Raw genomic sequence first — 14,644 nt, 5'->3', positions numbered from 1 at the left:
AAATAGACGTCTGCCTGCTTAACTTTTGTGCCATAAGGTATGCAATAAAATCAACTAGTTTCTTATGGGGTTTCTTACACAGATCAAATATTGCAGGGTAAGGCCAAATATGTGCACTTGATCCCATGTTTGCAGCCCATCTGTCATTGGTATCTGGACACCACTCACATCGTCGATGACAATAGAAAATACTGTATAAGTTACCCATGACAAAATGCATGCACCAACCATAGGCATGAACCAATAGAAAGTAATGGGGCTGTGTCATTGTCAACTAGTACATTTCCCCAAACAGCAGGCTTAAAGGGCATCAACAACCACATTACATGCTTGGTACCTCTAGGGTATGATGGCACAGTTTCCAGGAAACTCGATATATCCCCTTTTGTTGAGAAAACAACTTTATAAAAATATGTAAATGAGCCTGAGGCACTTAGGCTCTTATCACCTGAGAGTCTCATGGCTCCGTCGCTCCATAATTATGTAAATATTATTCACCCCTCACTCCCCCGCTATGCTCGTACAGCTGGTGATGTTAGCATTTGCATCCTGCAAGTTACTAGTGCGGCTGCGCAAGGAGATGTAGGGGGGAACAGTAAGCAGCCGGTAGGCATGCATAATTATGGAAATCCGGAGCCATGAGGAGCTCAGGTGACTTCAGCCTGAACAGCTCAGGCTCATATACCTATTTTTATAAAGTCATTTTCAGAGACGTTTATATACGCATATACGTCCCCATAGATGGCAATGGCTGCGTGGGGTCAGTACACATGTGTGGCACCGTTCCACGCCGTGCACAGGTAAAATATAGAGCATGCTCTATCTTTCCCCGTGTGGGGCCATGTGCCGCTGTTCTCTATGGTAGTCACCTTCTGCATGGCTTGCCATTAATACTGACAGAAGCCAGCTACAGCCACTGAAAACTTATAGTAAAGTGCAGGAGATGAGTAGCACATCATGCTGGTAAGTCACAGTGGACAGAAGATCTGGAGCACACATTGTGTAGTGACACTCCCAAGATCCTCCCAACATAGAATCCGTAGCCTGTACCAGCTTTTCCAAGGTACCCTTGACAACAATTGCGAATGGACAAAGTGATAGGAGCTAGGAGGAGCTGGTAGATGGATCAGTTGCAGGCAAATGCTTTTAGATAAGTAATGTATATTTGAAAAGTACTTATAGCGCAAGCATAGGGAAAACTTTTTGAAATTTACAGTTACACTAAGTGCAGTATAAGAATAGTGAGTAATGTATCATAAAGCCTGTCCTGTATTATACTATTTATGTTGACAATATGACAGCTACATGACTGCTCAGGTTACAGAAACACCAGTCACAATTAGCCAGAATGTAAATACATCCGATGGTGACAACAACAATGCAAACAGTAATTCACCTTGTGGATTTTTTTGGCTTGTTAGAAGAGGTGTTTAGAAGTTCACTATAAAATGATTTCATCCCTTTCTATGCCAGCACAGCACTAACAGAGAAGGGAGGAGGGGATAGACAAGGGAAAAAACATTAAATAAATAACATTCTTGAATTGTTTTAGAGCACGGCTGGCTGCAAGCCACTATGATTCAGCCAATGAGTATACATATGGACTCCTTCCACATAGCTATTTTTCCAAATTCCGGAACTATTAAGATTGGACAAAGTGTCTTACAATGTACCTTGTTCCCCCTGAAAAGAAAGGAGGAAAACAAAAGGATGGGTAGAAAGAAATATAGTTTATGACTACACCATCAGACTAGCATTGCAGCCTTAGGTCACTAATTCTATAACGGGAAGGGCTGGGCTGTTTCTTTTGTTACCAGGAAAGAAAAAAAGACCAAATGGAAAAAATTAAAGTTCATTCTCACCGTTGTTGGAATTTACATAGGGAAGCAAGGTCAGGAGTATGGCAGGGTCTAGTAGTTTAATCTTTTCAAGTGCATCTGCACTAAACAGTGGCTAAATAGCTCAGAATCCATATATATATATATATATATATATATATATATATATATATATATATATATATATATACATTAATGAAATATAATTTTTTATAGTTATAAATTAAATGTTAGATTGCTGTCTGCCTTCACCCTTATGAAGGATCTGATAGCACCAGAATGATCATTATGCTGCAAGTTTCCATGAAATTAGTTTCAGGATTTTACATTAAAAATCCTTCTAAGCTGTATATGTTTCATGGTAATCTGTGTATAGCAGCCAAATTGGATGGGGCTGGCAATGCCTTTAGGTTGGCGTCTCATATACTTGTTGGTGGGGACAGTTTCTATTTAAAGTGAAGGTGTCACTAGGAAACTACATATTTTAACAAAGTTTTATTTTAAACATATTTGTGAGTTTTTGATGATTTTTTTCAATGTCGCTCCCTGCAGCTTGTTATCTGCGGGACAAATTGTACTTTTTAGTGGTGCCATTTAATATTCCATGCAATCTAGTGGAAAGCTGCAAAAAAGATTTTTAAATAAATGTTTAGTCATCATAGTCATATTAGTCTGCCTATGGACTGAGTTTGGGCTTATATTTTGTGGGACAACGTGTGGTTTTAATTGGTATCATTTTAGGGTTAATTTTTTGGGGGAGGAAAGTAATTTTTATTAGTGTTTTGCTTTGATGTATTGCTCATATATTACTGACACACAACCCTTTATATCTAAAAACTTAACCAGGTGCTTGAAACTTCTACCTGACTCCCCAGGAAGTGGACCAGCTAATAAGGAGCTGAATAGGAAGTGCAGTAGTAGTAAACAGTTAAGACTATCCAGTCTAGCTTTGCACTTCTGGTTAGTTGGCTGAGTTTTCAATTGATAAATGTCTAAAAACAGTCTAAAACTTTGGATAAATGCAAGACTTTTAGGTGGAAAATAAGACAGCTATATGTTGTAAACAAAGTGATATAACTTCCCCAGTGTTCCAACAATGGAACACAACAGTTTCTTCCACATATTACTCTCTACCCCACAAGCATTTGACATCAGCTGTTTCTTAATATAGTACACAAACACATTAAATGAACCATATAGTTTAATTTCTCTGGTAAGCGAGTCGGAATATAATTTTTCTATATAAAAAAACTGTCACCTTGCCAATAAAGACAGTGAGACCTGACTTCCAGGGCTGATAATACTAGATAATTATGAGGACCAGATGTGTACCTTCACTAGTAGCCACATTCTTGAAGGCTTTAGTCGGTGTGTGATCTGTACTTGAACTCACGTCGGATGAGATGCTTGAGCTGCCTTTGCCTAAAACAAAGAAAACATAAAAATAAGGACCAAATATCAAATATTCTATTTAATTGAAAAAGTGTGAGAGTGCTGACTCCAATTTTTTTTGTCATTTTTTTGTCATCATTTGTCTGGATGTAACATTAAGCACTTGATGTTAGCATTACAAACTGTTGGTGGTCTGACTGCCGGGACCCTTAGCGATTAGTAGAATGAGTGACTGAAAGTCTGATTCTGTCATCCTCCACAGCCAAGGGTAGTTGATCAGTGGGGATGTTGGCTGTATTGCCTTCATACATGCATACAAATGTTCATTTTTGCATATGTTAGCCATTGTTTCAAATGCTACCATTGGGCCACCGGGCTCAGTGACTGCCTGGGAAATCTCTTCTAAAGATATAATGGCCAGTGAAAAGCACACATAGTTAAATGTAGCAATACACTTCCCAAAATTTTCACCAGTTTCACTACATTCTGAATTTTATTCCCCGCTTTCCAGTACCCAACATGGAATACTATGAAGAGTAATTTGTTTTACGCAGAAAACAAGCCACCACACAGCTCTGTACATGGAAAAATAAAAAAGTTATAGATTTTTGATGGTGGGGAGTGAAAAATGGAAATGCAAAAACAAAAAAAGGCTCTGGTCATGAAGAGGTTAAGGTCATGAATTTCCAGGTTCAATGGCCCATTTAGTCAGTTAATGGTACAAAACAAATAGCCATGTTTTTATATTATAAATCTAGGAGAACACCTTTTTTCTAACAGTGGCCCGCTTCACTGGAGTTCTCCTCATACTCTATTTGTCGACTGGCTTCCGACCCATGGCTTCAGTAATGATAATTGATATATGTTGCATGTCTCTACGATTTTTGTTTAATCCTCAGGCTTGAAGTCTTGCACGACCTTATATCTTATATAGTATCCACAAACATCAGAGCGGATTCTCCACTATAGAACAAGGATATGTCTTTAATGTCCATATACGGTCCTGCATGACCCTTGCTTCAGTATTTTGTACATGCTAATTCTTTTCTGCTTATCTGTATATGCTCCTATATGTTGTTATATTGGAAAAATCTAATAAAAATATTTTGAATATAAATCTAGGAGAACGCTTAAATTGCTTAAATTCCTCTGTGAATAGACCATACAGGCATCACAATTATTGATGTACCTCTGGTGATTTATTTCATAATTTCACCTTAACATAAATAATAGACATTGGCATAAGAAATAGGCAATAAGGTTTTGTATAATACATCAACCTGGAAGAATCAATCCAGCTTAAATATTACCACAAAAGTGTTAATGAATGGAAAATGGGATATACTAGAATAATTTATAGGCCATACATGTATACAGTACAATTATAGCTAACATTGATAAATATCAGAACTACTTAAGAGTCTGTCAACATGCACAGCAACTATTCAAGTTAAGAAATCGCATTAAGAATCCCAAAATAGTGACAGAAAAAAAGAAAATAATGTCAATAATTTGAGAAGAATCAGGGAAGACACAGAGAAAGTGATTCTAAAGACATTTTATTCCACATTAGAAGAGTGAATAATGCTATCACAATGAAGTGGTACTGCTATTTAGAGATTTATTCAGGAAATTGCCCTCTCTCAAGCACAAAAGTCCTAAAGCTGCAGTCAAGGGATAGACCAGCATGCATGTTTGCTTCTCTTCATTCATGGATCTGGGTTTTCCAATAAAGGCCAGACACGTAGATTCTGTGTTTTACAGGACCTCCAAGTCAAGGAAGACACCTAAGCTTGTGTGGCCATCTTTATTTAAAGCTGTGGCCATCTTTATTTAAAGAAGCCAAAAAACATGTATGTCCAAAAGTTCCAGATGAGATGAGCTGCAATATCAAGAATTACTGTTAAACAATGTACAACTCTGTTCTTGGTCGGAAGCACAGAGAACACATTGCTCATCTGAGGGCTCCCGTGTCTTCAGAACACTTTGAATTGAATAGATTGCATGTTGCACTGAATCATTTCTTTTCTATTAAGCTAAACTATATACTATACAATTTGCTCAGCTCCTCCTGCTTTATAACAAACTTCAGTCACTATAGAAAATGTCTTTCCAGCTCACCCAATTGACCACTTGCTGTTTTATCCTCAGCACGAATGTAAAGTCCTCTAGCACGAGTTTCCAGTGTACTAGACACCCTTACTCAGCCATGTGTCTAGTACGCCGGAAACATGTCGGCTTCTTACTGGATGTGTTCTCTGTATTTACAAATGCATCAATAAAGGAGCAGGCTGTTTTTATGGAGCTGGATGTTTCAACCCTTTTTCTTTGATTCTATAACAAACAGTCTGCACATCACTACATTCACAGTTTCTGTCATTTCAGATTGCTTACATCTATTGTTCCTGTGTTTAGTTAAACGGCTCTGAGCAGTGAGGATTTACCCCTTCACTTTAAGCTTGAAGTGTGAAAATAATACTTGTACCACACTGCAACCAGACATAGAGCATAAAGGGTTAATACTCGCTGCTCAGTGCCATGTAAACAAAGAGGAGAGGACAGAGAGTCCAATCTCCAGCCTGGTAGATAAATCATCACACAAAACAGGTTTTCTTAACAGGTCTGATCAGAAAATCATATGATAAAAAAGTAAATAGTGTAATTTTTTGTCTGTTATATAATCTTCATAAAAATGTTCAATTATTTGCTGATTTAAACAAGTCTGTAATCAGAGGAATTCTCCATATACACTTCCTGGCCTGCAATTTCAATCATGCATTCTTTGTGGTTTGCCTGTTATGTTTCACTCCGATAATGCTCCAATACATAGTTCTAATCAGGCTTTTACAGCTCTTGCTGAATGCTGACACTGAAACACTTCTCTTCAGGTTTCTAAAAATCTGAAAATAATGCTGAATTTTACTGCCGGTTTTACCTCAGCAAGGCTATGTTCAGATCTCGTTTTTGTGGCACGTTCAGAATGTACTCCAAGTAATCCCAGAGCCCACTATTGGGATCCTCCTGATCTACGCTTACAACAGAGGGTAAAAGAGGTGACTCTAGGCCAATCTTTCAATTTTCTCTTATTTCAATAGCTACACACAAATTATTCTTGAGAAAGTGGGTCCAGTTCTTACTACTTGAATATGTTGGCAGGTTGAGCTTAAGAGGTTAACCACCTTTAGGATAGTTGGTATTCTATTAGGGTCACCCATATTATACTTACCCTGTTTATTTTTCCTGGAAGTACCATTGACGTCACTTCTCCTGCTGGCTTCCCCTGATGGTGGGGCTGTGCACTCATTACTGTGTTCCTTCCTTCTCTGTCATAACCATTGCTTGGCAGAGGGGGCGTGCATACAGTAATACGTGCACAGACCCTCCATGTGAAGGAAGCCAGCAGAGGCAGGTTCTAAAAGGAAGTCCTTGCTCTTCTAGCTGGCGGGATCACATGAGTCGCCACTTCCGGCGGCTACAAGGAAGGTTTAACAGGTTGGTTTAATATGGATGAACCCATTATTAAACTTTACTGAAGGTGGCCAATCCTTTAAGCAGATAAAAACATAAATGGTGACTTTTTGAGTACACAATACAGTGAGAGAATAAAAAGCCTTTGTCATGTCTATCGCACAACCCGTGTCTATCTGCCAGTGATCTTAGATTAATCTCTACCTTAATTTGAACCTCTTCCCTGGACTATTAGACTAATACCCAAGCTGCAAAGTTTCAAGCATGCTCTTAAAACCCATCTCTTTTGGCAAGCTATCACACTGGCTAACTGCTGGAATGTCAACTCTCTCTTTACTAATTTTAAAAACCCTTTGTTGTGCAGTAAATTTAAAGAAGAATGCAAATGTGATGCTTGTGATTTTCCGATGACAGCGACCATGCGCCACCAGATTTTGACTGCCACCGAGAGAAGTCAAAGGGTTAACACCCGCGATCGGTACTAGCACTGATTGCAGGTGTTAGTGGTGGGTGTTTGCTGCAATATGAAGCCCCACAAACCCCACTTCTGTATGAAGAGATCTCGCCCCACGAGCCCTCTTCATACATCATTAACAGCTCCATACTGTAATAGTACGGCAAAGAGCGTTAAGAGGTTAATGACCAGCATAAAAAGTCAATTTAACAGTCATTAAGGAGTTTATAGTGTCAATTTTAGAAAAGTTATTAACTAAAAGTACAGGCAGTCCCCGGGTTACGTACAAAATAGGTTCTGTAGGTTTTTACTTAAGTTGAATTTGTATGTAAATCGGAAATGTATATTTTATAATTGTAACCCCAGACAGAATTTTCTTTAGTCTTTGTGACAATTGGATTTTAAAAATGTTGGGTTGTCATAAGAACCAGGATTAACAATAAAGCTTCATTGCAGACACCTCTGATAACTGTTAGACTAAAGTACAGTAAATTACCAACATACAGAGGTCCGTTTGTGACTAGGGGTTGTCTGTAAGTCAGGCGTTCTTATGTATACCAACATAGAGGTAGTTTAATCTGGCAGAATTTAGTGACTGTTGGTGTTGCAATAGAGAAAGATGCACCATACTGGGAAATAGGTGTCACATAGTAAACTGATATTTAATATACAATACACCCCCACCTGTAGCCTCCATTCAAACTGTCTACAAAGTGGGACAGTTCAAGAAACAATTAAGTGGGAAAAGGCATAATAAAGTAGAAACATAATAAGCTAAGTAACGACAAAAATACTGAAAAACATATAAAAATCTATTTATAGCAAAAAGAAGAAACAAGAGAAAGAAAAGTCACGAACAAGCTAGCATTTTCTTTTCCTAAATTCTAATGTGGATATAGGTCATAAAATAATAGATTTCAGTATCCAGATCAGATCTGGCCCATTGTGCACTCCAAATGACAAACATATGTGGGGATATTCACAGTAGATGATCATATTGCAATGCATGGCACTAAGACCATGATTTGAATTCTTATGATTATTGAAAACATGCATGTAAGGTAAGAAGTTGTATACTACACAGGTCCACCTCACATGATGTATGAAGGGTCACTATGAACACTGGAAGGGAATGAACTTAAGCAACAAAGTCATCAATAAAAATATATAATCTGAAACATTTAAGAAAGTGGATAAAAGTAAAACTGTCAAAGCAACCAGTCATAGCACAGCTTAATTTTTTCAAGAACACCATAAGAAATTAAAGCAATGCTATTATTGGTGGGCAGTTTTAAACATCTAAACAGCAGTATCATCATTGCACAGATGCACTGGGAAGCAGCCTGCTGCACGATGAGGATACCAACCCTACACAACCAGCTTATGTCACTGGAGAAGGGGAGGAAGGAGGAGGACATAAATGCCTGCAAGAGGCGTGCATAATTATAGGCAGATGGATCAAGAAGGGGCTACTACAACATACACAGCAGTCCCTAAGCCTAATTTGCATATTTTTAAACTCTAATTTTGCCACATAGACATGTAACTGTGCGGAGCTTAAAATACGTGTATTGGGTTGGCTGCTGAAGATTTACTATCCCATGCAGTAAAAAAAAAGATTAATCTGATGATCTGATGGCTGATGACAATTTTTAGCAGATAAATACTATAATAAAAATATTGCAAGAAATATGAAGCAGAATTCTGGGACATTTAGCACACTAAATTTTCTACTAGATTAAAGGATCAATCGTATGTGTTTAGGGGGAAGGATTGGCCTTCTACAAACCACAATTACAGAAGTTTGGGGTTCAAGGCACCCCTGAATTCATTGTGTTGAGACTTCACTTACTACACACGTTCTGTCTATGCACCAGGAATGCTCTCGACATACTGGTCAAACGTCACTTATGCTATTAAAAAGGGGCCAAGAAAGCAACTTTCTGGTCAGCATATGTCGATATACAGCAGGAAACACAGGCTGAAAAGTGTAGTAGACTTTGCAATTTCATCCTGATACATCTAGCATAGGCAATGTAGTGTCGTACATGGGAGTCAACCAGGACGTCAGCATCAGACAAAACAGTGCCTGTTGCCAATGTCCCTGCTGCCACCACGCAAGTAGTGTTCATAAAAAACCTACTTTTAAAAAGTATTATTTTGTTGTGGAGAGGGCGTGAAGGGACGCCGGCAGAGTGGGCAGGCACAGGGCGTTCCTGCCCATGCCTGCCCACTCTGCTGGTACCCCTTCATGCAAACTTTTGCCGTATGCTGATATGTTTCCCCCTAAATGTCTACTAAATATATTTTTTAAGTGATATTTTGGTGCTGCCTTCCCCCCCCCCCAGCTTATTATATGATCTGTAAGAAAATGAACTGTGTGGAGCAGGTGTTTCCTTCAAGCCCATGAAAGCAGGAAACACTTGTATGACATGAATTCTCCCTTGCAGACTACGGGCTCTACGCTACAGATATATCATTTTTCAAAAAAAACTAAAACATTTGTTTTAATTATTTTCTTTTCTTAAGAGTAGCTGCCAATCATTCTCCTACACCTGATGTGCTATGTTCTGCAAGAAAAGTTGGCAAATATTACCTTAATTCTTGAATGTCTCATTTAATTATGCTTCATTGTGTTTTCAAAAATACAAACAGAGGCAAATGACCGTCTAGTCCAATATTTTACAATACATTGCAAAAAGGATACATCTGTATATTTCGGGTCTTTAGATAAGTCAAGTTTATGGACTGTAGAAGGAGTGTCACTACAGACTCTCCTTCCTTCAGTTCTATAGTACCTATAAACATGGCAGTGAAATATCAGTGAAGTTCACTTCACTTCATTATTTGCCATACGTTTTAGGGACACATCAGGGGGATTCAGACGTGTCCTTACAAACATGTGGTTATGGTTATAGAATGGGATACACAGTATTATCCGGAGACCCCTCCTCTCTCCTACTTCAATATGCGGGGTGTTTCCCCAGTGATGTCACTGTCCTTATATGGAAAGTGAAATCTTCGGGTTCCCCTCCTGATAAGCGACGTATACGCTCGGTGAGCCTGGAGGAGAGATGCAGTGCACGGCAGCTACTCTCCATAGGCTTCTATTGTCTCCCCTGAGCGCAAACATCGCTCAAAAGGAGGCACCCGGGAAAGAAAGATGTAGCTTGCTGCGTATTTCCATCCTGCCATTTTCACTAAATATGATGTATAGCGTTCGAACGGAGGCAAAAAATATGCCTCTACCACTATATGTCAAGGTATATGCTCAGCGTATGAGCATACACTGAGTACAGACATAAATTGTGAACTGCAGATAAAACTCCAATTATAGTATATACTGAAGTATAAGACGAGTTTCCCATACCAGCTTATACTCATATATATAAACAATATACTGACTACTCACCATTTCGATGGCCCAGCCAGCTCCTCTTCATCTTCATGCCGTAGGTCCGCAACAGCTCCGTGGGCAGCGCCTCTTCTCACTTCATGCCGGCTGCTGGTCCGGGATATCTGAGTGCGTACGGGTCAGCTGGCACACAACTGTGATGTCAGCCGCTGCGAAAGGAGCTGTAGTGACGTGAAGTGAGCAAGTGAAGAGGTGCTGCCCACTGAGCTGTCGCAGACCTGTGGCATGAAGAAGAAGAGGAGCTGCCCGTGCCATCGGAATCATGAGCTATACCCTGCAGAGGGCTGGCAGGCAATATATATTAAAGGTGGGCTGGCTATATACTTTAAGGGGCTGGCAGGCTATATACTAAAGGGGGCTGGCAGGCTATATATTACAGAGGGTTGGCAGGCTTTACATTACAGGGGGCAGGCATGCTATATACTGGGGGCAGGGGCTGGCAGGCTATATACTACAGGGGGCTGACAGGCTATATACTATAGGGGGCTGGCTATATATTACAGGGGCTGGCAGGCTATATACTACTGGGGGCTTGCTGGCTATATACTGGGAGGCTCTGACCAATGCATATCCCACCCACAGCATATATTTCAGTCAATAGGTTTTCCCGGTTTTTGGTGGTAAAATTGGGTATTTCGGCTTATACTCGGGTTATTAATTGACTGTATATCTGACTGTGTAGCTCCTTACAGCTAAAGTCTGAAAACTGAAAGATGGGATCCTTATGTTTAATATAACACCACTTTCTAGGCACAATAGAATCAAAAATAGGGGTGTCTGAAGAGATAATCCCCTACAGCCTCTAAATTTGACTCTTTTCAGGTAATTAAGTCTCTTCTCTTCTCATCTTCCAATGACTTTGGAGGAGATTTTATAAAAGTAAACTGGTGAAATAATCCACTGTTCAAAACCTTGCCTAAAGATGCCGGTAGTTTTGTGGGGTAAAAGCTAGCGATGCTGTTAAGGAAAGGCCATCAGTTTTTGTGGGAATTGACAAAAACTTCTATGCTAGTACAATACCTTATTCCACTGTTGAGTAAGGTTTATTTTACAGTATGTCATAATTTCAACCATCTTTACTGTTGTATAAAAGAAAAGTCTGAAGAAATTTTCTGGGACCGGGGTACGGAGGGATGGTATAATGTTACATGGCAGACAAAAAACTAAAAATGTCAAGGTTGCAATTACTTAGCCTTACTGCTTTGGGATCCTCCTCACATGCTCTAACAATGTTGTTGTATTGTAAAACTAAACTGCACATCCTAGACTTCTAACTCTCATCATCAATCATTGAAGCACACTAGAAACACATTGCATCTATAGACTACAACATTCAGCATGGTAAACCTGCATGCGTGGTCCCATGAGACTCAATCTGCTCCACTAACATTTCTCTCATGTTATTGGCCCTATATTCACTAATTGTGTAACTCTATTTCCAGCCTTTGTATAAATAGTTATGTTACTTCAAGACTTCAGGCAGACGAGTCTGGTAAATTATTTACTTCTGTCTCTCTTATATTTATGCTTACTACAATAGTAAAGGCACTAGATTTATCATAAAAGACAAATTCTGCAACAATCATATCTTGTATGCATGGAGGGCACAGAATCTTAAAGCTGCATGTGTTAGTGTGTGGAAAACATCTTCATAGAATTTTCTTACAATCTTCTTGAGACAATTATTCATGTCTTGTTCTGGCGCCAGGACAACATACTACTTATGCTTCTACATCACCATCATGCATTTCCCCAGGAGTCCTGTCTACATGTACTGTACTTATACAATAGTGTTTACAATGTTAAACGTGAATATGATGATACTGTATCATGCAATGTACTTTACCGCAGTGTGATTTCTTTAATTGCTTAACATATACAAGGAGAGGGATGAGGAAAAACTGTGAGTCTGAAAGTCTTATATACATGAATAAGGTTGCTGTCACAGTAGTTTGAATGTACAGCTTGGCCAAGAGGTTTAAAGCCAAGTTGGCCAGTCAACATATAAATAAAACTGTGAAATTATGAAATCTAATCAAGTTGGAAAGAGGAATACAGTAAGTAGCCATACAACATCACCATAAGGAAAGAGCTTCTCAGGCTCCACTGTTTATTATTGTTCTTAGATAAACATTTAAAGTTATGAAGTATACTGATAGAGGCCCCTGTGATAAGAAAGTACAAACTTAAAGGGAACCCATACATATCCTTATAAACACATATCCTTATACACATATCCTTATACACTGTAATTATAGAACACTATAGAAATGACCCCATGTGAGTTTGATGATTGTCTTTCCTTTGAGCAGAGCCCAGCATATTCATGTCCCTTATGCTAAGTTGCACCTCCAGCTAATTGTCCTTGCTTAAGAGAATTAATTCCTCAAGGAGGGGAGATCTCTTCAGACAGTGTCTCTCTCAACCCCCTCATTTGTCCTTCCCTCAGGCAGGCCACTTGTACATCTGGAACCTGGAGGCATCGCTGAGCTCGAGTATGAATATGCATAGATTGCATAGATGGTGAGTCAACTTTACAAACAAACTAGAATGGGGAATAACACCATAGGGACAGTTGTAGAGCTGCATAATAACAATTTTCAAAAATATGTTTGGTTAGTGTGGGTCAATTAAACTCACAGGTTTCCTTTAATTTTGTACTTTCTTATCACAATGGCCTCTAACAGCATCCAACATAACTTCTCTTTCTTGCAAAAAAAATAGTAGACAGTGGATACTGAGCTCTTTGATATTGTATGGTCCTTTAAACTAGTGTTAACTATTGCATACTACAGATGCCATGGGCCACTGTGACACCAATGCCAATTACTTTGTTGAGCCCCTCAATAGCCCAACTAAAGATACTGCATGGGAAAGTAGTTTTCTTGGTGGCTTGTAACCTACAGATTAGGTGACAGCAATTTATTTCATTAGGGGGGAATTTTTGTGTTAGTTAGATTGTATTTCTGTGCCTTTTTTGGTGCATTGGGTTTTTTGTGCATTTTTGTTACTTTTTTATGTGCACACAGGATGCTGTAGTGACAGATAAAAATAGGCAAATAAGCAATCAAACTATTTCAGCCATTAATTTGCCCATCTTATTTTGTCTGCAGTTTATAACAGAGGAGATTGTTGTGTGCATTGGCAAAGGATGTTCTGACACCAGTTCTAGCACTAAGGACAAGAGAGGAGTCACTTTCATTTCTATTATTCAAACGCCTATTTTCATCTCCGAGTGCACATGAGAAAGGCAACATAAAAAACAGAGCTTTAACCATAGTCTGCAACAGTCTTTCCACTAGAAAACCTGGAGACATATAGCATAATCTATTTTTAACTTATTATTGGGTGACCTTGCCTTAGCCTGCAATATATGATAAATCATTCAGTTTAACTATCAGACTCCTCTAGATACCTGGCGCAAGTAGATTGTCAGAGAGCCCAGATTTGAGGTCTTGGAAACTTATGTCATTCTAAAAAGCTAAAATAACACATGCAAAACATCTGCAGAACGACCCAAGGCCAATATAATTGTTAATGTAAGTTTTTGTGAGGCTAACCATTCACGCACACTGAATAAGTTATACACATATCTTTGATTACTGTAGATATTTAGATGGATAAATCGATGGATGGACGAATAGATAGGTATTCCTTTGTCCTGTGTCATTCCAATATGACACTAGCAGAACTGACTGTGTAGTCACACACGCTGGTGCACACACTGGCCCTTTAAGAAACAGAGTGAGCCAGAGCCTGCACCCTATGGGAGTTGGAGGAGGGGGGCACAGATTTTGTCATGCAGGGCAGTTGTAAGGTGTGGAAACCGTTGCTATCTTTACAATAGCTATGTAGGTGCCTTCTCATTTTGAATAATGTCCTGCTTTTTTAAGATATATTGGGGCAAATTTACTTAGGGCTGTGCGCCAGTTTTCTGTCTGACTTTGCACATTATTTTTAGTGCAAACTGCTTGCACGGTTCTTTGTAAATGTGGGCCATTGTGCTTCAATGCAATATTTTAATATTAGAGACTGATATAACTAACTTGGATATTTAAATCAACATCTTTGAATTAG

General features: G+C 39.0%; 1 protein-coding gene across 8 annotated transcripts in view; it reads right to left on the bottom strand.

Annotated features, from left to right (window-relative positions):
* The window catches only part of FBXL7 (F-box and leucine rich repeat protein 7), a 160,623-nt gene that overhangs the window by 105,197 nt on the left and 40,782 nt on the right, over positions 1-14,644 (bottom strand). For all 8 annotated transcript variants that reach the window (XM_072152774.1, XM_072152775.1, XM_072152771.1 and 5 more), the window contains one exon: positions 3,171-3,260. Coding sequence is in view for 1 of the 8 variants with exons in the window: in XM_072152768.1 (XP_072008869.1) it covers positions 3,171-3,260 (90 nt within the window). In the remaining 7 variants the exon portion in view is untranslated. The remainder of the gene's footprint in view (positions 1-3,170; positions 3,261-14,644) is intronic.

Source organism: Engystomops pustulosus, chromosome 5 (genome assembly GCF_040894005.1).
Source record: "Engystomops pustulosus chromosome 5, aEngPut4.maternal, whole genome shotgun sequence".
Classification (NCBI taxonomy): domain Eukaryota; kingdom Metazoa; phylum Chordata; class Amphibia; order Anura; family Leptodactylidae; genus Engystomops; species Engystomops pustulosus.
This window is presented reverse-complemented; position numbering and strand designations above follow the sequence as displayed.